Source organism: Columba livia, chromosome Z, assembly GCF_036013475.1.
Source record: "Columba livia isolate bColLiv1 breed racing homer chromosome Z, bColLiv1.pat.W.v2, whole genome shotgun sequence".
Classification (NCBI taxonomy): domain Eukaryota; kingdom Metazoa; phylum Chordata; class Aves; order Columbiformes; family Columbidae; genus Columba; species Columba livia.
In genome coordinates this window covers 67,031,856-67,057,220 of record NC_088642.1, presented here as the reverse complement: position 1 = coordinate 67,057,220, position 25,365 = coordinate 67,031,856, and the positions used below count along the sequence as shown (strand labels likewise).

Here is a 25,365-nt window from a genome sequence, read left to right as displayed (position 1 = left end):
CCTACAACAACGTGGCCCATGCCGTGGGAAGGATCCTCCCTGTGGTCAGGGTGGGGCCGCTGCCCATTAGAGTGCCCCCCCAATAAAGACTTTTTGGTCTCCACCACCATTTGCACGTGTGTGTCCGTGTCCTCCGTGCGAGAGAGCTCGGCTGTGCCTGCGCTTGGGAAGCGTCCCCACACGTGTCCGTGCCCGACAGTGCCCACGGCCGTGCAGACTCTGGATGCACAAGTGCAGGCACGGAGACGGACATGCTGGAGGAAGAAACGTGCCCGCCCCAGGAGCGCCCGGCTCAGCGTTCTGCTGAGTCTCAAACGCAAAGGGCGACGCTGCGGCGTCTGGTAGGTGTGGAGCTGTCCTCTTGTCCCCGGGGGCTGGGGCTGTGAGACCTGAGCCCATGGCCCCTCCTTTCTCTTGATAAGAGGAACAAAACTCTTTTAGAAGCCCTAGGCATCATGGAGCAAGACTAGGCCTAAGGTAGCAAGACTGGGCAACAGAGCAACAACAGCTGTAGAGAGACTGGACTTGAGGCAAACGGGATGTCGTTGGCTTGTGAGCCGGGAAAGCGGAATGTCCCACCAAATGAAGAAAGAGCTGCATGGCTTTTGCTGAGTAGCAGTCCAAAATGACAATATGCTTGCTCAAGAAATGAAGTCAAGAAGCCATCACCGGGGGGGCACCAGGCTAAGAAAACCACCAGGGACCACTAGAGACCCCTGATGAGGACTCTCGACTACCAAAGATGGACTTCGGGCAAAGGGCAGGGTCATGGAAATAATTTCTGCTTAATGCATTAACTGAGCAGTAGAAAGAAATGAATATGCAATACGTATATGTAATCAATAACCGAGAAGTGCGAATCACGCGCCGGCCCGATTAGAGAAGCAATCCTGCGAGCGTATGGTGTGCTGTAAGAAAAGTGCCTGCTTTTTAACAGTTTCAAGATAGTGTGAAGGGCTCTCTTTGCCAACTTGTCGGTATCAATAGGGTCACAGTTAGTTGCCACCCACTCACAGGAGTGCTCCTCCAAACGAGCGTGCACGTGATTCGCACTTCTTAGCATTTAGTACATACACCTATTGCATATTCATTTGTTTCTACTGCTCAGTTAATGCATTAAACAGAAATGTCTCTGGGATATGCACCTTGATTCTCTGGCAAAGCAGGAGCACATTCCCCAGCTAAATGACTGTAACCGATCCCTCTTTGACGGTATACATTACGGGTAGATTCCATAGTACAGTCCTCCCCAAAATCAGATCGCCATACGATATATTGAGTAGTGGTGAAGATCTTTTTCAACAAAGAACGCCAATCATGCGGAGTCAGTACTTAGGAGGCGCTTAACGCTTCTAAAAACTTCACAATGCATGAGGAAGTAACCCCATTTTCTTTAACTGAAGTCTGCAATTCCTTTACAACTTCATAAGACAGCTGTTGAAAGCCTGCAGGTTGCTGTTCACAATAGGCCACAGGGCATGCTGTGACCACTTGCCATTCGCCTGCTTTTTAAGCCTCTTCTCGACTTTTATCCCACACGGTTAAACTAGTGTGCGCTTTCAGTAGGGAAGTATCATCTGGGGGGAATAAATCAGGCTCTCGCTCCGGGTCCGTCAGGCCAGGACCAAGGGGGTTGTTGGACGACTCCCACAAACCATCATTGGTCAAAAGCGTTGGCTGTCGCGTACGAGCGGGGGCTTCGTTGTCAGCCAGCCCTTTCTCCGCTACCGCATCCGTGGTTAGTGCATTTTTGCACGCTATTTCTACAGGATCCCACTCCTTCCCTGGCAAGAGAGGAGCAGAAGGGTCACAGTTAGTTGCCACCCTTGCAGCTACTTCCTTCTGAGCCGCTTTTAAACTAGTAACAATTTTCCCCCAGGTAGATAAATGTTGGCAAGCAGCATTATCTCCGGTCGCTGCCTGTTCATATAGTTCTCGTCCGACTTCATGCCGTGCCTCCAAGGGAAACGTACCAGTTGTAGGAAAGTCCGGGACGTGATCAGCAATCCGTTCTACTAGAGTCACTAATCGGACCCCTGATGTGTCCCAGTTTTGCCTTTGGAACAATCGCTGAAGGAGACCTAGGCTTTGCCTTTGCTCTAGGGATATCTTCCCTCCCGTGGTTCCCAGTCGCTCACCTTTCCTCGGTGCTGGGTGCGCTGTGATTCCTGTTTCCTGGTTCAGTTGGGCTGCGCTACCGGAATGGCTGCTTTCTTTACAGCCGCGCTGGAAGTCCCTGTTCGGGTGCCATTTGTAGCGCATGAGGCACAGACTCTCAGTAAGGCGCGAGAAGAGGCATTTATTACAAACTCAGGCTTGCCGATTTGCTTAGTTAGTCATTACATAAGCAATGCATTTTGTGTTCCCACCAAAGTTACTGCCATAGACACTGTTTTGTCTGTCACACGCTCTTCTTCTGTCCTTGGTGTTGTCACGTAGCATGCAGTCCCACCGCTTGTTCTCACGCTGCTCGACTTGTGCGCTTTCTCACAAGCCTGATCTCAGCATACGGCCAGAGTACCTGTTCACCCATCTGGCTGGAGTTCAGTTAGGAAAGTATGCTTTAAAAAAAAACACCTTGCATTTTCATCTCTTTTTCCTTTGGTATCTCTTTGGTCTTTGTCCAACTCTGCAAAGTGTGGCCCAAGCCAGACAGCATATCTGAGAAGGCAGAAAGAACAGGCTGGGGATATTTTTCTTCCCTGTTGTCATTTTTCTACCCGGACACTGTCAAACAGGCGCATTCACAAGTGGACACACGCTTCTGTTCTGAAGAAGACGTATGCTTCTGCAGATGTGCTGTTTCCTATTCAAGTGCTGTCTGCTGCCAAACTTGCTAGTTATACCTCGCCAACCAGACTCGTGGAAACACCCTCTTCTGCTCTGTGCGCCTGAGACAGAAGCGGATGTTTCATCTCTATGGATGACCGTCACTTCAGGGTACTCGAGTGCAACAGCACCAGAAGGGGAAGAAGGCAGCAGCCAGAGAATGTGTCAGAGAAACAGACATTTATTTGCTTTTGATTCTGCGAAGGGAAGCTGCAGCCCCGCTAGTGCCGCCGACGGGGCCGCCTCTTGCGGGGCTGAGGAGAGTCCTGGGGCGCGGGGTTCCTTCTCTTTGGGGGGCGCCGGGGCCCCCCAGGCGAGCGGTCCCTGCCCCGGTCGGCAGCGGAGGGGCTGCGGCTGCGGCCCCGGGCAGAGGGACCTGCCAGCGCCACCTGCCCCGGCTCCTCCTGGGGCTGCTCCCGCAGCGCGGGGCCGGGCGCAGGTGGAAGGGAGCTGGGAGCCCTGCTCAGGGCGGCCTCCGACGTGCTGGCTTCATCCTCCACGTCGGAGCCCGCAGGGCTGGTGGGGGCCAGCCTGGGGTCAGGAGTCCCCACCCGGGAGCTGGGGGGGCTGGGGCTGGCTGCACGCCCGTCGTCGTCCTCCTCGTCCCCGTAGGAGCACAGCAGCCTCCAGGCCTCCTCGCTGCACCGCTCCACGATGACCTGGATGAGGCCACGCACCAGCGGTGCTGCATTGTCCTGGAGCTGGGGCTCCATGCGCTGGACCAGGGCCTCCTCGTCCAGCCCGTGGCAGCACAGGGCGTACACAATGATCCTCTCTGTTGCCACCACCAGCCACCACTGCTCCTCATAGATGGCGTCCAGCTCCAGGCTGAGCCAGGGCAGCACGGGCTCCAGGAGCTGCTGGTGTCGCCGGAAAAGCACTGCCCAGACCTGGGGCAGGAGCCCGTCCACGGCAGCCGTGTCCTCCGTCTCCACAGCCCCCTGCTCTTCCGGGAATGGCGTCCCCATCACAAAGAACACAGGGGACCCTGCGGGGCCAGAGCGGCTGCTGCTGACCGGGCGGCTGGGAGCTGCGCTGGCCTGGATGCTGGCCAGGCTTGGCTGTGCAGGGGACATGGTGACACACAGCTGGTCGTGTCCCCGCACAGAAAACTTGATCTCTTGCATCTGGCCTCTGCAGAGTGGGCAAGTAGATGTCCTTTGAGCCCAGCGCAGGATGCAGCCCAGGCAGAACCGGTGCTGGCAGGGCTGCACGAAGGCGACGGTCTTCTGAGCATCACCGCAGATGGGGCAGCTCCGCGCTGTCTCGCTGGCCATGCTTGTGCTGCGCAGCGGCTTGGGGAGAGCTGAGGAGGAGGAGCTGCTTCCCCTGGCCAGCGCTGGTGCTGCCCAAGGTGTTGGGCACTGCCAAAGGAGAGAGGCCATGGTCATGGGCCGTCACATGGAGGGGAGGGGAGGGGAGGGGAGGGGAGGGGAGGGGAGGGGAGGGGAGGGGAGGGGAGGGGAGGGGAGGGGAGGGGAGGGGAGGGGAGGGGAGGGGAGGGGAGGGGAGGGGAGGGGAGGGGAGGGAAGGGGAGGGGAGGAGGGAATGCCCAGGCCCCTGGACAAGGACACCCTCCCCACTCCACGAGACACGTCGCCCACCCCACAGCCAGGCCGGGGGATGTTTCCCGCACAGCTCACCTGCGCTGCAGCAAGTGTGTGCCGCGATGCCCGGCTGCCTGAAGCAGGCAGGGCTGGGCAAAAACAGGGATGGCTCCGGGATGGGAGCGAGAGCTGCCGACAGCAGCCCCCAAAGCACCAGCCAGCACCACGAGAAGCCTCGCTCCGACGTCCACACCTCGCAGGCTGCTCGGCAGGAGTCCAGGCACGAGCCAGGCTGAGCCAGGCTCTGCCGGCGCCCGGAGATGAGCAGTGAGGGACGCGAGCTCACAGTCCGTGGCTCCATGATGTCACAGTCCCTTGCTTGCTGATGTCACTCTCCACCACTTGGTGATGTTCCAGCCGGCCTTCCACCCTGCATGTGCACGACAGCTGGAGAAAAAAAGAAGATACTCTTGCATTAGTTTTGCTTCTGTGTTTCCCTGCCACCCTAGCTTGGTCACCTGCCACCCGTGTCTGTGACTGTGTCTTGTCCCCACCTCTGACACGGTGCGCAGGTCTCCTGCAAGGGGGAGCGTGGTGGAACCAGTCAGCGTGGACTGCCCATGGCCGCATATCAGCACCCCCAGCTGGGAGCTGCCTTTCCCTGTGCGACGTCGGGATTTGCAGGGAGGAATCGTAGTGCCTGGATGGCTGAAGGGCTGCAGGCTCCCTGCTCGTGACTTTGGGGAGCCCAGGGTCGATCCCCGCATAGGCCATGCTGTCTCATCGGCTCTTCCTACCTCTGGCTTTTATTATCATTTCCACTCATAAGTCAAGGTACTTCTTTTCCTTTTGGAAGATCATTATCTGTTATTTCCAAGTTTGACGGTATCAGAGTCAAGGGTGCTATAGTCATCTGCATGTTTAGAAGGACAGGCCTCCATGCAGAGAACATGTCTAAAATAACAAGGACATACGCAGAGTTCCAGCATCTAGGTCATCTGAAGAAAGTTCAACTGGAAGCTGACAAATGGTCTCCATAAGGCCAGGTTTGAGGCTGTGCTTGTCTTCTCCTTCTGTCTCACACCGCACTGTTGACAAGTTGTCCTAAGCGCATGAAGAGTTCAGAATTAGAAGAGTACTGTGCTCACAGGCTTCAATCATTTACGCCTTCATCTCCGACAAAATGCAAGTCCTTTCCAGATCCTTCCAGCTACGGAATGGCTTGAATGAACAAAGATAGATGTATATGAACTCTACAAATCCCACATTTTGTGTGGACTGTTTGAAAAGCCAAAGCAATCATATTTGAAATCCTTTAGGTTTCCTTGTCTACTATTAGCTCTGTCTTCTGGTATGCCAACTTTTTAATGAGACAGTCCTTAACACAGTGACTTCATGACAGCCTTCTGTTGCTCTCGTCCCATTCCAAGACAATGTTGAGAATGAACAGATAATGGAAAGATGCGCACACAAGCAACATTTTGGGCAAAGGACCCCTGCAAGGTTTATAGTTCAGGAGAAGCGTGGTTCTTTCACCTGTTCAACAACAGACCTGGGAGAACCTGAGCCTAAAAAGTGCCGTTGTGTTGGAAACACAACTTCTCTACCAACAGAAGAATAAAACATCATGGGCACAGCCAGGAGACACTTGCAGAAAAAAACATGAGAGGGGGATTTAAGCCTCTGTTAGCTGCTGTCTGCAGCGTGGCAGAAGAGCTGGGAAGGCCAAATGCATTTGCTGGGATGTGTCGCAGAGGAAATGAGCTCTTCAATGAGATGTGTGAAGAGAAGGGAAAAAAGAGAGAAGGAGGCTGATAGATAGAGAGGACAAAACCACAGAGGATACGTTCTCTGTCAGGGCAGGGCACATAGTATTTCATGAGCAGTTTATCAGGCTTGGCAAATTGAGAAAGGTACTGTGTATCAAATGCTCTGTGTGAGCAGGGATGCCCAGCTATCTGCACCCATACCATACCATACCTTACCGTACCGTACCGTACCATACCATACCATACCATACCATACCATACCATACCATACCAAACCACTCCTCCCCTTCACCTCCGCAGCTCCTTGTTTCCCAGCGGTGTCATTAAAGACCTCAAGTAGAATGCTCATGCGGGTCATCTGGGGAATGTTGGGCTTGCCTCAAAATGCATCCAGAATCCTTCAAATTAGGTGCAGTCACTGCTAGATTACACATTTGCCGTTCAGCATCACAGAGCGTGGGTCCAGAGCATTTGTGATCTCTTTACTGATGTGGGTACAAATCTAGGTGAGATGCGTGGAAGCCAGGGATCTTTCAGTGCATGAGACAAATGTCAAGCTCACCAAGCACAGAGGAAGGGCTGATTTCTCTTTTTGCCATTTCTTGTGTGCTGGGGAATGGTCTAAAGGTTTCCTTACAATACAAAGCCTAAGAGTGCTTCTACTTGCAAGTCTCAGTGCTCTCTCCTTCCGCTTCTTTCTCTTTGTTCCTCCCTTTCTAGTTTTGTGCCATTTTTCACACTGTTTTTTGAGCACTTTCCAGAAAAACAACTGGGCAGAGGAAAGATCGTCGTGGACATCACAATCTTTGTCTTTTCTCATGTATCTGTTTTGAAAACAATTCTGCCTTGGAGGAAGATTCCATACTTTATGAGGACTGTGTCTGATACATATGAAAATTATCACCTATTTCAAGAATGTTAATCTAGTGGTGAGGAAGAAACTAGATTGAATTTCAGGGCAATATGGGTTGTGTGATATCACCAGCATTTCCTGCTGTGATTTGAACCCGGACTGAAGATCCTGTCACCATTGAACACAGCAAAGGGATTTATCTTTTACCAAAGGCACATTTGATAGCCTTTGGCTCCAGAGTTTCTGTATGCCAGCCATGCTGCTGGCCTGTGGGCCATGCACATTCTGCCTTCATCTTCTCCAGGATTTCCTAACACAGTTTTATCAGGCATTCATGCTTTCGGACCTTGATTGAACATATTTATATACTGCTGTTGTACAGAAACACCTTTTGGAGAGATGTTTAAGAACTGGTGGGAAAACCCCAGGAAAGCACAGCTATTATACGATGCGATGGCTCCAAGAGCTCTACAGCTGCCATGGCACATGAGAGGCGTACTCCATAAGGTGTTTTCCATTTCTGTCCTTTATTTCCCTATCATGAGCCTACAAGGCATACAGGACAGATCCCCCCCGGGATGGAGACTCCGCTTGCCTTCCCGCCACGGGTGTGAGTAAAACTTCTCCTCACAGGAATGCGAGCGTATTTACTTTCCGTGCACATTTCCACATGTAACTGTCCGTGCTCAATATGAGCACATGTAAAATTAATTCTCACATAATCGAGGGTGTATTTTCCTCCCATGGTTCCACATAAGCACATGTAACTTTCTGTGCACATTTGCACGCGTAAATTTCCGTCCACATTTACATGCGTACTTTCCGTGCTTAATATAAGCACGTGTAAAATTAATCCTCGCAGGATTGTGAGTGTACCTACTTTCCGTGCACATTTGCACATGTAACTTTCTGTGGTCAATATGAGCACGTGTATAAATTATTTCCTCGCACAATCACGGGTGTATTTTCCTCCCGTGCTTCCACATAAGCACGTGTAATGTTCCATGCACATTTGCGCGTGTATTAACCCTCGCAGGATTGTGAGTGTACTATAAATTTACCCTCGCCGAATCGCGAGTGTACACTTTCCATACTCAATACAAGTACATGAATCTCTTTAAAATAATCTCACACCGTGTTCAGGCAAGTGTGTACTCCTCCAGGACTCAGGGGTTGCTTCGGCGTTGTTTTGGTGAAGCCACGTGCATGCACTCTGTGGACCGCCTGAATTATTAGCTGCTGCCCCTTAATAATTTTCCTCAACCTGTATTTAAGTCACTTTTGGAGTGCTAAAACCCTGTTTCTCACCAGTTTAATAAAAGTTGTTTTGACTCTGTTGTCCCTTAAACTAACCTTGGGGTGCCTCCGTGACAACCTGGAGCACAGATTTGCATCCAAACTTTCTCTCCAGTTCCACCATGGTAAATCTGATGTTATTTTATCAGTGTTTGACAGAGAAAGAATTCATTATGTTTGGTCTTTCTCTCTTTTATCCAGAGGCTAACTAGGGCAACCCTAGGAAACAGCTTTATCATCTCCTTTCTACTGGGCTCCATACCATGAACAAGGAGAAACTTATGCTGCTTTTGTGACAATACTTTAGAGCATGCTATTTTTTTTTCAATGGGTTTTTCACATTTATGATATGGCTTCCCTGCATCAGATCATCATTTGTCATCACTCTTCACGCGTGAAGTTTTGGTGGTTTAAAATCAGCCTGTTGTACCATAAAATTCCAAAAGCAACAGAATTTGGAAGTTTTGGAGTCAAGGGATCCTCAAACTAGAGATTAATTTCTTGGTGCAGTGTCACGTTCCACCCAGAGGTATGGGTAGGGGGAGAAGTGACTCAGGTTCGTCTGTCTCCTTGGTTGGAAAAGAGTACACACAATATCTAAGGTCCATAAACAAAAAGCCTTTATTTTGCAGTTTGGTCTAATTGGCAAATGATTTGGTGGCTGAAGGATTTATGTTAGGTTCAACTGGTAAACATAAAAACTTTGCAGCACATCTGGGACTGTCAATATTACTATATTCCTTATAAAAAGGAAAGAAAAGTATAGGGAAGAAGAGGAAGGGAGGAAGGAAGGAAGGAAAGGAAGGAGGGAGGAAGGAAGGAAGGAGTGCACAGCATGTACACAGCTGGCAGAACAGCTGGCAGAAGGCCCCGGGGGGCTGTGGCACCAGCAGCCCAGGCACAGGCTCCAGTGGGCCAGCAAGGCACAGCCTGTGACCCAGGGGTGGGGAAGACACAACCGTGACCGCAGGGCACAGCAGACCTGAACAAGCTTTAGTTTCCACACTTAGAATGAAGCTCTACCCCGACAGAGAATTAGACGTCCTCTAGCCACTGCAGCACTTTAGCGCAACTGGTACTGAATGTGCTTGGGAAATGTAACCGAGGGTTTTATTCTGGGCCAAGGAGCTGCTGTATCTCTAACAATTGTGGGCAGGAACATGCTTTTAGTGGCATCAGCTGGAGCCCTACTTTGACATGGAAAAATTTACTACGCTAACACTTATCTTTTGTAGACTGTAGCCAGAGGAAAATAGACTCAGTAGACAAATAAACAGTTTGTTCTCTTTCTTGTCCTAAAAATTCAGCAGAGAGAGAAAGCATTGTGTATGCGCAACATGATCAGTCAGTCTTGAGAAATGCTATTGTTCTCACAAAACCAAGAGTGTTTAGAGAACTGTGTTTGTATTCTTACACCCTTTGTATACACGTGACATTTCCTGCTTTTGCAATGTGACAGCAATATGAGGAAGCATTGAGAGCACTGCAAGAAAAGTTGTCTCCTTACATTGCTTCAAAACTCATGTGCATTTCTATGCTAAAAAGGTGAGAGTGCAAAAAAAAAATGGATAAATGTGAAAACTGTGATAGCAGAACAAGATATTTTTCCACAGAAAATGTTACTGATAATTTAGAAAGAGAAAGTATTGAATTGAAAGGTACATGGCTACTCTCTCCCTTCTCACTCCCTGCTTCCTCCCCATCCAGCAAACAGCTAAGGCAGCGTCCCAGGACTCAACCAGGAACACAGAGATAGGTCATGCACAGCACCACACTGCACAAATATTTCTTCAGTTTCCTCGTTTCCAGATTTTCTTATTCCCCTGCTCATTAGCATTGTGGGAAGTCAGAGAGAAGTCAGTATCACAGCAATAAAAATACACTGGACATCAACTGCTCACTGATCACGGTAGAAGCTGATAACAAGAGAGGTACTTGAACCAAAAGACTGGCAAGTGTCTTTACTAAAGACCATGCTAGTTAACTGAGGATGCTAAAAATTATGAAAAGTTGTCTGGTGCTGTGTGTGGAAAGGAGTTCTTCCCTCTTACGATGCAGCACTACATTACAGGACTGCACACCCCGCCTCGGGAGCCACTGCTCTGGTACACAGAATTGTAAGAGCACCATCTGAAGGGCAGTTTATATTAATACAGCAACACCAGCAAAAAGAGGCTTATTCTGTGCCTTCTTTTTTTTTTTTTTTATCATATTATTTTGGTGTGCAGCCACATACACAACTATTCAGTTTAAAACTAAAATAAATGATCTCATTTATGTTATCTGTGCAGGTTTTAAGACCAAGTTTTTCCTTGTGTTTGCTTGTAAAACTGTAATCCTTGCATTTTCAGGGTTTGTTTCCTCAACCAGCCTGATGCCTTTTCTTCAAGTCTGAAGGAATTACTGGGTCCTTTGAAATGTTTTCTGCTTTAGGAGGAAGAAAATCTTTACCCAAAACATGTTTTCCTAGATTTCCAATCTTAACAAGAGTACTCTTCTGAAAGCTGATTTTGGAATACCTTGCCCCAGTTGGCTCATGGGGAGGACAGGGAGCAAAACCACCTACATACCAACACAGAGGAAACAGAGAGAACCCAAGTTTTCTCCTTTTCATCCAATAATGCCTACATTATTTGAAAACAATTAATTGACAAAGTTACCTGATAATGTTCTCTCCCAAAATACAGATTTTAAAATGTCATTGACCTGTGATGTGCTGGGCCTTACTCAGTGCTTACATGTCAAAGTCATTCGTAGCTTAATGGGCACAGATGGCTGCATACAGCATGCAGTGCAAACACCACCAGTGCTGCTACTTCCTGTTAATATCAGTAATGAGCTCTTACATGGAAACACTCTTATTGTTTCAGACATCCCTGTCTCTAACAGGATGTACCAGGAATAGGAGACTTACAAATCATCACAAGCTTTGGAAAGCCCTTAGTTTCAGGCCATGTAGAAAACACAAGGAGTATTTATTCTGTCAAAATTCGAATTAGACATATAACTGAAAAAAGTGATTCAGGTACATTTGCCAGTTAATGTATTTATTTTGTCTTGTACTCTTGGTGATTAGGATGGAACGATTGCCCAGAACATGCCATAGATTCAGTGGACTTTATGCATTTATATGACTAAAGTGATCATCCACAATTGCAGATTTGTTTGTATAATAAGAGGAGCCTTCGGGTTTGGGGACACAAGTCATAGTGCTGAGTAAGGTGATTTATAATAGGCCTCTCCGAAAATATCAGTTATGTATGTCCCTTTGAGATATCTGATATTCTTGGTCAGAGTTGAAACATCAGACTTATCCAATACAATATTTTCCATGGCCCTACATTTTTCTTCATGCTGCCAAACACTTACTATTTCGGTATTTGTTTAAAAAAATCAATCATAACATATTGTTACTCCATAAAATCCCATCCTCCACATAATATCTTAAGAAGATCTTTTGTCTGATAAGACAGCATTTGGCAAATAAAGTAATATTGGAAATACTATTTATCTTATTTATATCTCACATTCATCTTAACAGGAATTCTTAAATTACCAGATCTGAAGTTTTCTTTATTTGAACCGTATTTAGGGCTTATATAACATTCAAGGTTTCTTTTAATCCAGTCTTATTTACAAACACAATATTAGCATTTCTCAATTCCTATCTTCTCTTAACAGTAAGCTATTGGGTTTTTTGTGTTTTGGTTTGTTGTTGTTGCTTTGGTCGGTTGGTTTGGTTTGGTTCATTGATATGATATGATATGATATGATATGATATGATATGATATGATATGATATATATGATTTATTTTGACCAAGAAAAAATTAAAAATATTTTTGTTGTAAGCACAAAAGGCATTTTCCTCAGTTCATGGAATAAAATCCCTTGGGTGTTTGTAAGAAACCAGTATTGACAGATGTGAAATTACGAGTGAGTGTAACATTTTGGGGGAGAAGAAAGGGAGAGAAAGTATCTTCTAGAAATATCTCTGTGTAAATATAATTTTTGGCTCAGCAGAGAATTTATTTTAAAACCAATAGCCATTGGAAGAGTAAGTAATACACACTCCTAATGCTGATTACGCAGACATCACACTTTTAAAAATACTTTTTTCCCTGTAGAAATAGCCTTTGGTAGCGTGGTGGGAAAAAGCCCTCAACTGTGTATCTTGATAGACAGGATTTGGACATCAGGTACAGCTTTACTTGCACTGAAATAAAGAGCTGTTTGCCTACTGTGCTTGCTTGGCACCTACACAGCTAGAGAAGCTACTGCCTGGCAAGCTTAGCACTACTCTAAAATATGGCACTTTTGTCCCCAGGTCAACAGTGGTGGGTTTAATGAAAAGTTGCTGGTCACTGGTGAACTCTGTTATTGTTTCCCAAGGAAGCAGACTTAAACCTATTGACTTGCTGGGCTAATAATTTTGGTAGAAAATCTTAAAAGCACATCCAACTTTCCTTCACATACATAATTATTGTATTCTGTAGTCTTAATACACTCCTGCATTATACATTTTTTTTCCCCTTTTCACTAGCTTTATTTTCCATTTTATTACTATCTTTTGCTGGGGAGTCTTTGGACTACTCTTTTTAAAAACAGCTTTTTGGAAAGATGCCTGTAAACCTACCAGGTCATTAGAACAGAGAATTTAATCTGGCCAGGATATCAAAGACAACATGACAGGTTTCTGTAAAAGCACATAGGTAACAAAAAGAAGACTAGAGAAAATGGGGGCCCTCAACCACCTTCTCATGTGCAGATCCATTTAGGAAAAACCAACTCACTTTCCTTATTCTACATATGCAACTTTCATGAGGTAAAATTTTAATTGGAATTTATGGCCAAACATATTTCCTTATTTTTCCTTATTTTGCTTATTCAGATTATGATGTGAGCAAGTAAGTATAAATTTTTTCCCTAGATAAGATATCAGAGAAGTCATTAAGGTCAGCAAGTTCTTTAGGCAGATATTTTCTGGCTCCAAGAATATTCTAGCGTGAAGTGACGTCAATTAAATTCCATTTTTATTTGGTTTCTGTGGTAAGCTATGAGATAACATCTCAGTAGGAAATGTGGAAAAACTTTATATTCACCTGTATGTACAAAGTTTTACTCTCTTGGTTAACTGGTCAGCACTGGTTGCTGCTTCTGTAAAACTCAGTAGTAACACAAATGTCACTTATACACGGATGATGGTCCTTTTGAAAAAGACAATGCAAAATCCTCCACAAACGAAACAGAAAAAATAATTCTCCTTCTTCCATACATTTTCTGTGTCCTCCCCAGATACAAACTACAGGTTAAATCCAGAAGCACCATCATGTTAAGTAGACAATTGTTTCCCAGGGAATCCTTTCTTTCCATAGGTAAGCATACCTACAAAAGTAACAGGAAAGTGCTGTATTTTATATCATAAGTACAAGGTTATTCTTTGTGTCATTATAATAGATACTAATGATATTTTGTGCTTATTTCACACGAGTGATATTTTAGGTGCAACACCTAAGAAAAAAGGGTAATAGAAATACTTCTCACTCTTCCTAAACCGTATATTGTGCTCTTGGTCAGAGTTCTCAAGCTGTGATGAAACAGAAGGGTATACAGGCAGTAGGCAGACTATTTCCTGATATTGCCACGGTGTCCAGATAAAAAAAAGGGTATGAGCTGTTCCTCCTAAACTAGCTGTGCCACAGGCACAGCTGCACTGCATACCCCTTGTAGGGCAGACAGGCAATTGCCCCAGCTCATCTTCAGTGTTCCTTGGATACCTCTGGCCATCCAGCTCAGCTACACGCTGCACTGGCTGTGAACCCCACACACTCCCCCTTCTCTGTGAGAAATTATTTCTCATTATGACTGAGCTGAATATGTTGTTCTCACAATTCTGTAAACGGTTCACTGTTTGTCTGAGTAGAAGGACTAAAGGGGGAGTAACAACCTTGCCTGAACCATCAGTGGTTAGAAGCACCTCTGAACTCAGTGATTGTTACTGAAGCAGATCTACAGGAAGCCCAAACAGTTTTGGATCTAAAGCCAGTTAAATTGTTTGGTTTTCCCATCAGTTTTGGAACTTGAGAGCAATCTAGGAGACTGCTAAATAAACTGGAAGCATGGGAGCCAGACCCACCACTGAAGTTTAATCATATTCACATGAGAATTAGCCGGAACCTGGCAACTTGCCACCATACATCTGCTTGTGTATTCTATTAATCTTTTTGCATACCCATATGTTTGTTAGAGATTAATAGAAGTTATCCATTTGCTACTTCGTACTCTAGCTCTTTTCATAAAAACACTGTATATACCAATTAAAAAGAAATGTGAAAAAAAAGCTTATGCCCGTTTCCTTTCCTCTTTTGAGATGAGGTAGCTTAGTTGTTAGAAAACAGGAGGAAACGTCACGAGGGACTAAGTCCTGTGCTTGTTGAAGTGAAAGAAAAACCCTACTGGTTTTAATGAAGGAGGATAAAGCCCATGGAATGCAACCTACAACTTTGAAACAAATTCATTATTAAGAGGCATTCAGCTGGTTCTCCTCAGACCTGCATGCTTTTTATACATCAGAATTATTCTCAGCAATGTGACAGGGGAAAGTGTCAAGACTTTAATGGTAATGTTGGAATTTTTTGGACATCAGTAGCAGTTCTTACCAATCTGTATGATCTTCCAGTGCTTTGGTTATAGCTCTGATTATGACATCACCTAATGAAACATGTTCTTAAGACTCTCTTTCCTGCAGCACATAGGAAAAGTAACAGCCAACCTTAGATGGCAAGAGAATCTTAACAGAGGAAATATACAATATTTAAAATTTATTAAATTAACATTTTAAACAAGGGAGCAATATTGTATCAAAGCATGAAGTAGGTTACTGTCAGACAAACCCAAGGTAATATATTCCATGTATGGAAGTGGCTAAAGAACACAGCTGTTTACAAGAGAGATCAGAGGTTTTACTACAGTCATCTAATCAGATTCCCCATTAAATAAGGCAAACAATTTCACTCTGTAAAATTAAATCCTTAATTACAGAGTGACACTGCAGACAATTCAATGTCTCTGTTGAAAGCAACTAAGGAAGATTTAGCAGTCACTCAGTGTTGTATAACCCTGCTAAGAACAGTACTTGTGATTCTGTGATTCCCAACAAGCTATTTAACCTTCTGATGACAATGGTCTGCTTCAGACAGCTGGCTGTTTCCTCTTGCATTGGGCTGTAAACTGAAAGGGTTGTAACTGCTTTACAAATTGCAGGCCAACTGGATTATTTTTTAATAAATTCCAACATGTTCCATGGATTTCCATCACACCATTGAGGCTCTTGGTGACCACACAGTTGCTGATAGTACAGCAGTACTATTTGAGAAACACACTTTGCTACCACTTGCACATCTCCTTCTGTACTAGCCAAGGCTTGCCTGAGAAAGGCACAAGCTTATGCCCCTTGTGCTGCTCACAGATAAACTTTCTCTGCTTATCTTTTTAAACATGAAAGCCTCATGTCTTCAAAAGGAGTATCAGCTTGGGTTCAGCATCATGCTGATCTAACCCTTCTAAGCCTTGCCAGAAAGCTGCCTGCTAGAACTGGGGTTTGGGTTGTTGAGCAGCTCCTCTTGCAGATTCCAGTCCAGGCTGCTGCCCATGCTCCCCCGCAGGTAGGTCCTGTTTTAGAAATACTGGGTACACACAGTCACAGCTTCACACGCACCCTTGTCAGCCTTCTTGAGCCCATCAAGAACAATCTATTGAGCATGTACAATGTGTGGCATCCTAATTTCTCCCATACCTCATTTCTTCTGCGCACCTCTCCCCTACCACATAAGACAAAAGTGCTGTTGGCATTTTGCATAGGCAATGCATCCCAGCCAGACATGCACTGTCCTGTTTGTGGAGCTTCAGTGCACACCATGCAGAATTTCCAGTGCAGTTTATTCCTATAACTTACTGTCAAAATCTCATTCTTACCCACTTGGGAAGCCATGAGTAGTGGGGTGGCAGGGAACCAAACCAAACCACCTCATCTCAGGCATCCAAGAACTGCGAAATGAAATTAATCACTGCTCTGAAAATTTCCATCCTTCTCTCTCATAAACAGCTGCACCGTTAACATGACTAAAATATTCACTCCAAATAACACGACGTGTGGTTTTAGTGAGCTAAAGGAAGAGCTGCCCATGAGGGGCAGCTGGAAGTCTGCCAGCACCTATAGACACGGGAGGTGGGACAGAGAAGGAGGCAGCCAGGCCGGGACTCTGCAGAGGTCCAGGAGGATGAGCAGCACCTGGGAACATCTGTGCAGGGCCACGGCAGTTGCAGCCAACCATCTAATGGCCTCACTGTCGAGAGGACTCTACATTCAATAAAACTAAAAAATCTCCACCTTTATAGCCCAGCTGTTGTTTCAGGGACCGTGGTAGCTAATAATGTTTTTTTCTGGCCTTGACCTACATTTTTAACGAGCTTATTTAGAAAAACAGAAGTTCACACCTTACCACACAGAATTTCACTTGATGGCTTCATAAGAAGTCCATTCTGTGTTCAGGTAGGCAGCCTACACGAGTACTATTCCAGAAATGTGTTCTCCAAACAGATTAATACTTTCAAATTATCTAGAACTATGTCACCCTACCAGTAGTGCAGCCTCTGCTGCTAAGTTGAACCTGATGACTGGGATAATAGTCCATTGCTTTTCCAGAGGACATTAAATTATACTTATATTGAGAGTAAAAGTGGATTTTTAGCCGGCTCATTTCCCAGCTATGTTTACTTTCTGTGTTAAGAAAAGGATGCTCTCTGTCAAAGCTTTGCTCTGCCAGCAAACTTGCTGCTCTCCACTGTGACATTCAGTACCCCACTTAATAATACTTGATAGTCATGAGATTTATTGTAAAATATGTTAGACAAATTATTTCAGGAACACTACCCTCTGTATCAACTAGTCAATTTACTCTGTCAATTGCACTTGCTGAACATTTCAGAATGTTATATGGCACTGGATACCTTTGAAATTTTTATCCAAGACTAGGGGACTGAAGAAATACAAGCTCTGGATATCTCTACACTGCCTTTATTTTCATAAATATTTTCTGATTTTTCAAGGCAGGTAAGTTTCTTGTGATAGGTTAGATTACCTTTTATGTACTCCCATGCACCTGTGCGAAGAAGGGTGTAAAGGCCACCTCATTGAAACATGGACTGTTCATAGTTATCTTGTGTGCAGCTTATGACCCCACAAGGAGGAACGGAGAAGAAAATCAAACACAACTTACAGCCCAGAGTTGTTTCCTTGGATACAACATACTGTGATTTATAAGCTGTATCATTAAAATTATGATCATTTTAGCCTCTTTTCACACCTTTCACATGCTTCTCCAAATTACAAACCTGAGATTATGTGTTTATCTCAATGTGTGGCAGTGACATAAGCAGTCTGGTTAAAAGGACAGCCGTTTGAGACGAGTTCATTTGTTCGCACTGCTAAGTAGAGAGAAGACATTTTTTGAGTTTCTGTCATCTGATTGAACATATAACTTTCCTTCACTCTGCTGGGAGTCCCATGACTACATCAAACAGGAAAATCTGACTTTTGCCTTTCTGAAGAATCAATCTCAAAATTGTTTTGGCTTGTATACCTGTCATCCCTGGAGAGTCTGTACAACATTGTAAAATGATAGTGTATTACACATCCAAAAATGGGACTTAGGGCTGCACATGCATGCCATTGTGAACACCTGCCACCTAATAACAACCAATTGTCTATCAAAAAAAAAAAAAAAGACATGAAAGTATTGAGAAACATTTCAATTTCCTACATCCTCCAAAAATGTAGCAGAGAAATTGGTTTTTTAACTTGATTTGAACTTTGTCCAGGTTTTGAAGAGAGCAGCTCTTTTCCTGCAAGGTCTGAGTTGGGGATCCTGGGAGAGCTCCTTTGCTGTCAAAATGCAACCGGAATTAAATTGCCTCTGTACTAGGGAGGACCTAGCATCAGTACCATTAAGATTCTGGCTAATTGTATAATCATATAGCTCTTAAATGCAGACAGATGTCATACAGAGTCAAGGTGCAAGTTTATATGTACAAGATGAGTGTGTTCAAGCCTTTGATCAGATCACTGGCAGTACTTACTAGCCTTTCTAGTTAATTTTCAATTCTCTTTATTTATGTGTCCAGCTTCTCTATTTGTCCTATGTGAGGCCTAGGCATTCAGAAATTAAGGGTTTTTTTCTTCTGTCATGTTAATTTGAACCTAATAATAATACCTGCCAACTGGCAGGGGTGTGAAACAGTAAGCTGAAATCACGTCCCAGCTTCTCTGCAGTTGAGGAGTTGTGGTCTGGATGCACTATGCCACGGACAGCAAGTACAAAGATACACTGCTTCTGCTTTTATTCTTCCATATCAAGGTACCTATACTTCTTTTTCTTTCTGTCTCCCAGTATCTTCTTCTATTTCCATTTTCACTTTCCCTAACACTATTTTTTCTCTTATTTGCCTGACCTCCCCTGTCGATTCCCTTCTGTTTATTGCACAGTTATGTCTAATATTTATGGCCAGAACTATAAAATGTAGGTTAATAATGCAATAGAATAAAACTGACACTTAGACAAATGGCTACTCTCATTCTATTTTAAATAACAACTAATGACAAAAAAATTCAGTTTTCACATTCTTTCTATAAGAAGGTAAAGCACTAACAAAACATAAAAAATCTGTACACATTTTAAAAAATGTCTAAGGGAGTTGTTTGTCAAAAGGTTTTCCATGTGTTAATTAAGCTTTCAAGATAGTACCAGGACAAAATATCCTTACCTCTTTCATGTATGATTAGCAGATAGGTGATGGGAGCGTATGACGGAGAACTGGGCTTCTTATGGAATGTAAGGGTGGCCTGAGCTCACTTCTTGAGGCACTTTGAATGGTGCAGAAGACTTGAATGGCTGACTTAAATCAGACACTTAATGAAAAGAGGGTGAGCCCATCTTTCTTCCTAAAAGATTATTTAGAAAAAGTGTGCAGATGAGGACCTGGTAAAAGTAAATTTGTTAGGAAGGAAACTGTTGATGAGGTTCAACTAAGAGTCTCTTTTGGTGGTTGTGACTCTGCATGTGGCTACACTGCAAAAGTGTGGATTGTTCTTTGGTATTTCCTTTAAAAAGTGACAGTGCATTTAGTCTGAAGAGAAATCGAATTTCTGCAAGAACAGCTGCTGCAGCTAGTAAGTTCTTGACATGTTTCCTGCTTGCCATGTGTGCTCTGTCACTTCCGCCATCTGATGGAGAAAATATGGGAATGATGCTGGTTTTAACTGTTCTATCTATAATTATATGACCTTTGTATTCTCTGAACACTCACTTCTTGAAAACTTGGCTACTGATGTAAAACTGTTTAGAAAGAACAGTTGCAAGCATTATTCTCTTTCTTCAGTTGTGCAGCTTAAGACTTAATAGCTATCATCAAATTAAAAATAATTTCACCCAAACTAAAGTCCATAGCACTGTTTGCATACTTTCTTGGAGCTTTCTGGATGTTTAATCCATATGTGTATATTCTGCCTCATGTTTGTGTATATAATCTTAACCTAATTGTAAAAAGAGTATCTTCTTAAGGGATGCACATCCCTTCTTGTGTGAAATTCCCTTGACCTTTCCTCTTAATTCCAGTGATCAGAACTCTTGGGAATTAATGAAGTAATGGGTTTACTAGTGAGATATAATTTCTTTCTGGTGCAATAGATCAAATCCGTTCCTAAATAAATAATAGCTTTTGATTACTACGTGAGTGGAGACTAGTTGTACTTAGATTCTGATTATCCCTGTAAATATGCTGTATGACAAACTCCTAGTCCTTTGATCAGTTTAAAGGATCAATTTATTACTCACAATACTTAAATCCTCCAGGGTGATGCCACTAAGAAACATACTGGTACATGGTGCTCTGACTCTCTAACATGCCATTCTTGCCTGAATGAACAAAAAGTTCTACTGCTGACTGTTTGTGTAAAGACAGCAGGTACCTTCAGTTCTAAACATCAAATAATAACAATTTTGGTCCACCATGTTTCTCAAATTGTAACAAATGGAAACTTACTGAGTGCTTAAATTGCCACCTTGTAAATTTAGCCTTCAAATGCTTATTTGGTGAGTAACACATCTCATAGAAGAGGAATGGGGAATGGAAGAAAATGCATTTATAGATTATAGCAATCAGTGCCATTATTTTTGTATTCAAGACTTCCAGCTGTGACAAATTCTGTAATAAGGCTATATGTTGGGTTTCACATTTGAGTCCCTGGTTTGTCTTAAAGATACAAAAAAACTTGTGCGGGGTGCTCAGCTACTAACAACAAAAAAAATCTAGATCAAATTGGTCATAGCTTATATTTGCTACATTTACATTATGCTTTTGGTAGCTTTAGAGAACTCCATTTGCTTTTGGGTTTGATCCTACCAAATAATTGAAGATTTTGCTATCAATTTCAACAGCAGCAGGACCAAATCTTTAGTGGCCTGAAAAGTCCACCAGGAGAATAATAAGCTTTTCAGTCTTCCAATTTTTTTTTGTTTTTTTAATTAAGTTCTTTCCACTCTGCAACAAATACTGTGGCACATAACATTGCTCCAGTCACACTCCCCTACACATTTGCTGAAAAACTTGGAAGACCCTGATTTTGTTTAGCCAGAAATCTCCAAGAATTTGTCAGTGTGCCAAATGTGAACTGTCACCAAAAACATTCTATTCAGCAAGTAAATTGCTGACTCAAAACATGCCAGATTGCATTGTGGGTATGATAAAATAATGTTTTTATTTAACACGGTGATGCAATTAAAAACACAGTTAAGAAGGGGAGTTCACAAATGATAATAGCAATTTCACAATCACTGTAAAAGTGAAATAACTAATAAAAAAGTGAAAGATACAATCCAAAGTATTTAAGCTATTTCTTACTTCTGCAATTGCTTTCGAAACACAAAATGCTCATAAATAAAATTCTATGACAATGCTCTGGTTCCAGGTATTTTTTTTACCTTCAGTTGAGTGTACAGTAAGGTTTTATTGACTTCCTGTTCTAAATGACTATCATAAAAATATTTAAAGGATGATCATATTAATCAAATTAACTTCCTAAGAATGTTTTTGGGGGTATAAAAACAGGTTAAATATTTACTACCTAGATTCTCAGTGAGGAGAACTGCAGTACTTCATTATAAGAAATACAGTTTATGTAATTTATTTGTGACCTTCTCATTTGCCACAGGAATCCATATCATCTTCTTCACTGCCAGGCAGGATGCTGCCTTAGGAACAAGGGCAGTCCTATCTTAAGAAACATAAACTGGAATGATACTTTGGAACAGTCTTTATATTAAAACAAACTGATGCTCTGAAGTACACTGTAGTAAATTTGTAAATGACAAACAAGACTAAATTCCTGTTGCCTTTGTCATACACAGAACTGAGAGTAAAATATCTCATCCCTTCCCTGAAAAGATCAGACTCAGTATTAAATGACTAGTAACATAAGGGTAAGTACATGTGGGATTTCAGTCTATAGGAACCCTGACCTAAAAGAAGTAAATTGACTTACAGCTTCAGAAAAAAAAAAAAAAAACACCAACACCAAACCCTGTTTTTCATTACCTGGCAAGTGTGTTTCAGCCATTAGACTGATTTTCATTTATAGACTTATAGACTGGATTTCAAATAATCAGTTTTCCTATGGATTTCACATGGGGGACTTGGCTATACAATTTATTAGATCCTCACAATAGGAAAACATCTACTGTTAAATATGTCAACTACTCTGTCTAATGTATTTAATTATTTAAAGATCGGGGAAGTCAAAATTCCTCTGCAGCTCTGGGAACATAATCAACAATGCTGAAGAACCTAGCATAATGTTAAGTACATCACCAAAGGTTAAATGTTCAGTTTGGATTCACTGTCCCATTTGAATGAATATCAAAGAAGAGCAAGATGATGATTTGTAACCTCCCCACCATCCAGAAAAAAAAAAGGGAAAAAAAACTTTAAAAAATAGAGGTCTTCGTATATGGATAATACTACAGATACTACTACAGATTTAGCAACCCTGTGTACAGAAAGCTGCAAACTTTTGAACTTCAGGTCATGATGTTTCAAGTAATGAACAACTGCAGGTTCTTTTTTGCCTTTGGGAAGAACAGGTGTGCTGCATCATTGCAACTTGATTTTGCAGCTATCCAGGCAAGGAAGTTCTCTGCCATCATGAATTCCAGCTTTCATACACTGTCTGGCATTTAGCAGCAGGAATTTTAAGACAAATATTGTACGTCTTTTTGTAAGTGGAAGCTGGCAAACTCTTTTTGATAGTAGAAGTAACAAGCACTGTGGCTTCTGATTATTAATATCGCTTTAAGTGAGAAAGTGAAATACTGACAGGAAGCATTTCTAAGTGCAACAATCAAAGAAGGGAGTCACCATGAAAAAGTCCCTGGCTGTTGATCACTGCTCCACCCAGAAAGCCAACACGGTTTATGAGGTTTAAGTAAAATAAATAAACATGCACACCTTGAACCTACTAGAGAACAGAATATGTGTGTTTCACAGAAGAATAGGCAAAAGTTGCAGGAATACACGGGACCTAGCTTTGAGAGACTCTTTTTCCACAAATCAAAACAAAATCTGAAATATGTGGCAACTATTTACAGTTTAAAGTAGTATTCAAGGAAAAACAGAGGAGCACGTAGCAATAAACTGAAAAATAATGAACATTAAGGATAGAAAAAAGAATGAAAATTGAAATAATTGCAAAAATAAATTGAAATACTGATGATTTATATTAAAAATACAGTGATGTCACTTTTTCAAGATTTTATGTACATCTTTTGAAGTATTTCTACTGATAATTAATTCTTCAGTACACTGTATGTGGGAGTGGGAGCCTGGTTTTGTTTCAAAGGCTTGTCTTCCATTTGCAACAACTATGAAGATGAATCTATTTTCTGTTTCATAAAAGCAGCTGCAATTCAAGAGAGAAATTTCAAGAGACTATAGGCACATATGATGAGAAGCTCAACATTATTTCAGCCTCACAGAACACTGGTAACATATTCAGCGTAGTTTATCCAAGCAAGTGATATAGCTATGAGAGCTGAATTTAATTGCACTACTCCCCCTGCTTGCCCACTATAGGAATCTGACTTCACCCCACTGGAAAAATAATACCTGTGGAACTACTCACGTACAAAAGCTCTTGCAAATTCAGGCTTTACCGATGTAGTAGCAGCTCAGTAGCAAAGTTCGGATTGACCTGTATTGTGCAAAATTACTATAATTAATAATATTGGCTATTTGATCATAATGACAATCATATTCACCCTGGACAACAATAACTAATGCCTGACATATTCCTGCAAGTCCCATGCATAGGCTTCGAGCCTATGACTCTGTGAGAAGCCCAAAGGAATTTAGAGGGGCTATATGTAAACAGACAGGAAACAAACCATACTGAGGAGCACTGAAGGTCATCATGTGTTAGTATGAAGAAGAAAATGGCCCTTTCATTACTAAAAGAACTCAGTGACAGTCATTTTGTTAGGAAATAATTTCTGGAGCAAAATAATGTTGTCTTGAGGTATGTATGGACACCTCAATTCTCATTTGGCTGAGCCTATACATGTCCTTAGAGAAAATACTGAGTAGAAAGGTGAAAACCTTACCAAAAAGACATTCAGTTCTGTTATTCTAGTTCTGTGTAGCTTAAGAAAGTCAGATACCTCAAAAATACATACAGCTGAAAGAAACAAGTTTTCTGTTCCTTACGGGTTCTTTTTAAAAGTGATTTGTATCCTACTGCCCTGGTGGCTCTTTCTCTTGATGGTATCATTCACATCGAATGAAGACAGCTTTTTTTTTTTTTTAATGTGTAAAGAAGAACTGAAATGAAGAGTGGAAAACATGAGTACTAACAAAAATGTGATCCTATCGTATTTTTCCTCTCCCATTTCTGCATTAAATGGAGCAGATACTGGTCCATGATAGCCAGGTGTTTTCGGGTAAAGCGCATCTGCCTTTTACAGGCACGCACTCCTATTCCTTATCAAATTTTCCCTCTTCAAATTCATCTTCACTCAGGCTACAAACAGGTGAGTTGCAGTCATGAGTAGTAATACATATCCACGAAGGGAAAAAAAGATTGGAACCTTTCTCCACATCCAAATACAATCAAAAAACAGCTACTTGTTTTTTTCTCCAGTTGTTCCTAAATAATGTGTGTATACCAATATAAAGTCATAACATAGAGAAGCTCAGCAGAAATGTTGAGTCAGAAATGACACCTTCATTTACAGCAAAACTAGTGGATTAAAGAAAAAAATTCTTCTAACATAAGACTATATAGCGGTGTTTTCAGGAGGTATCCTAGTCACAAGTATGATAAACACTAGCAATTATGTCATATGTGCGAACTCAAGAACATAGAGTCAGGAATTTATCTATGGCTCTTTGTTGACCTTTGCACAGGAACACCTTTTCTTCAGCACAGTGTCTCAGTACTTTCAACAGTCTTCTGTTTAGACATAAAGATCTGAATGCAGGTTGCTCACTGAGGCACAGAACATTTGCAAAAACTTTAAAAGCATCGTGATAGATCTGTTGCTTCTCTGTTTTTAAAGGCTTCCAAGATAAACATTTCCACTGCACAAGAAGATTCAAACACCGCAAAAGAAATTCTCCTGGATATGTTGCATTCTGACGGTGACAGAGGACAAGCAATTCTGAACATCTTACAAGCTTCTGTTTCATGTACATCTGCTTTTGTTTGTTCCCTGTTATGCTTATTATTTTGTTCTTTCTTTTGTAACTGTAAACAATTACTAAAACTCTTTTTTAGCATTTTCCACTAATAAAAAATTCACAGTAGTACTTGCTTACTCATGTCAGACTTAGAAGCAGCAGCTTGTTCTCTACAGAACATTTGCTGGATTATTCGAACAGCCTAATGCAGCATCTCATGCAGCGTTAGAAAGTCACAGCCTCCCCGATTATCACTGTTTAGAGATGGTGCTGAAAGACACTGCTTTT

At 42.7% G+C, this 25,365-nt stretch overlaps 1 protein-coding gene across 1 annotated transcript; it reads right to left on the bottom strand.

Annotated features, from left to right (window-relative positions):
• Positions 1 to 3,039: 3,039 nt before the first annotated feature.
• LOC135575269 (E3 ubiquitin-protein ligase Topors-like) lies at positions 3,040 to 6,221 on the bottom strand. Its single transcript, XM_065047389.1, has 2 exons — positions 4,473 to 6,221; positions 3,040 to 4,193 (listed from the first exon to the last, which is right to left on the bottom strand). Exon 2 carries the CDS (start codon positions 4,104 to 4,106, stop codon positions 3,051 to 3,053), a length of 1,056 nt encoding a protein of 351 aa, XP_064903461.1. The 5' UTR covers positions 4,107 to 4,193; positions 4,473 to 6,221; the 3' UTR covers positions 3,040 to 3,050.
• Positions 6,222 to 25,365: the final 19,144 nt, after the last annotated feature.

Excerpts from the sequence above, each read along its gene's own strand:
- LOC135575269 (XM_065047389.1), bottom strand. The coding sequence starts at position 4,106 with ATGGCCAGCGAGACAGCGCGGAGCTGCCCCATCTGCGGTGATGCTCAG.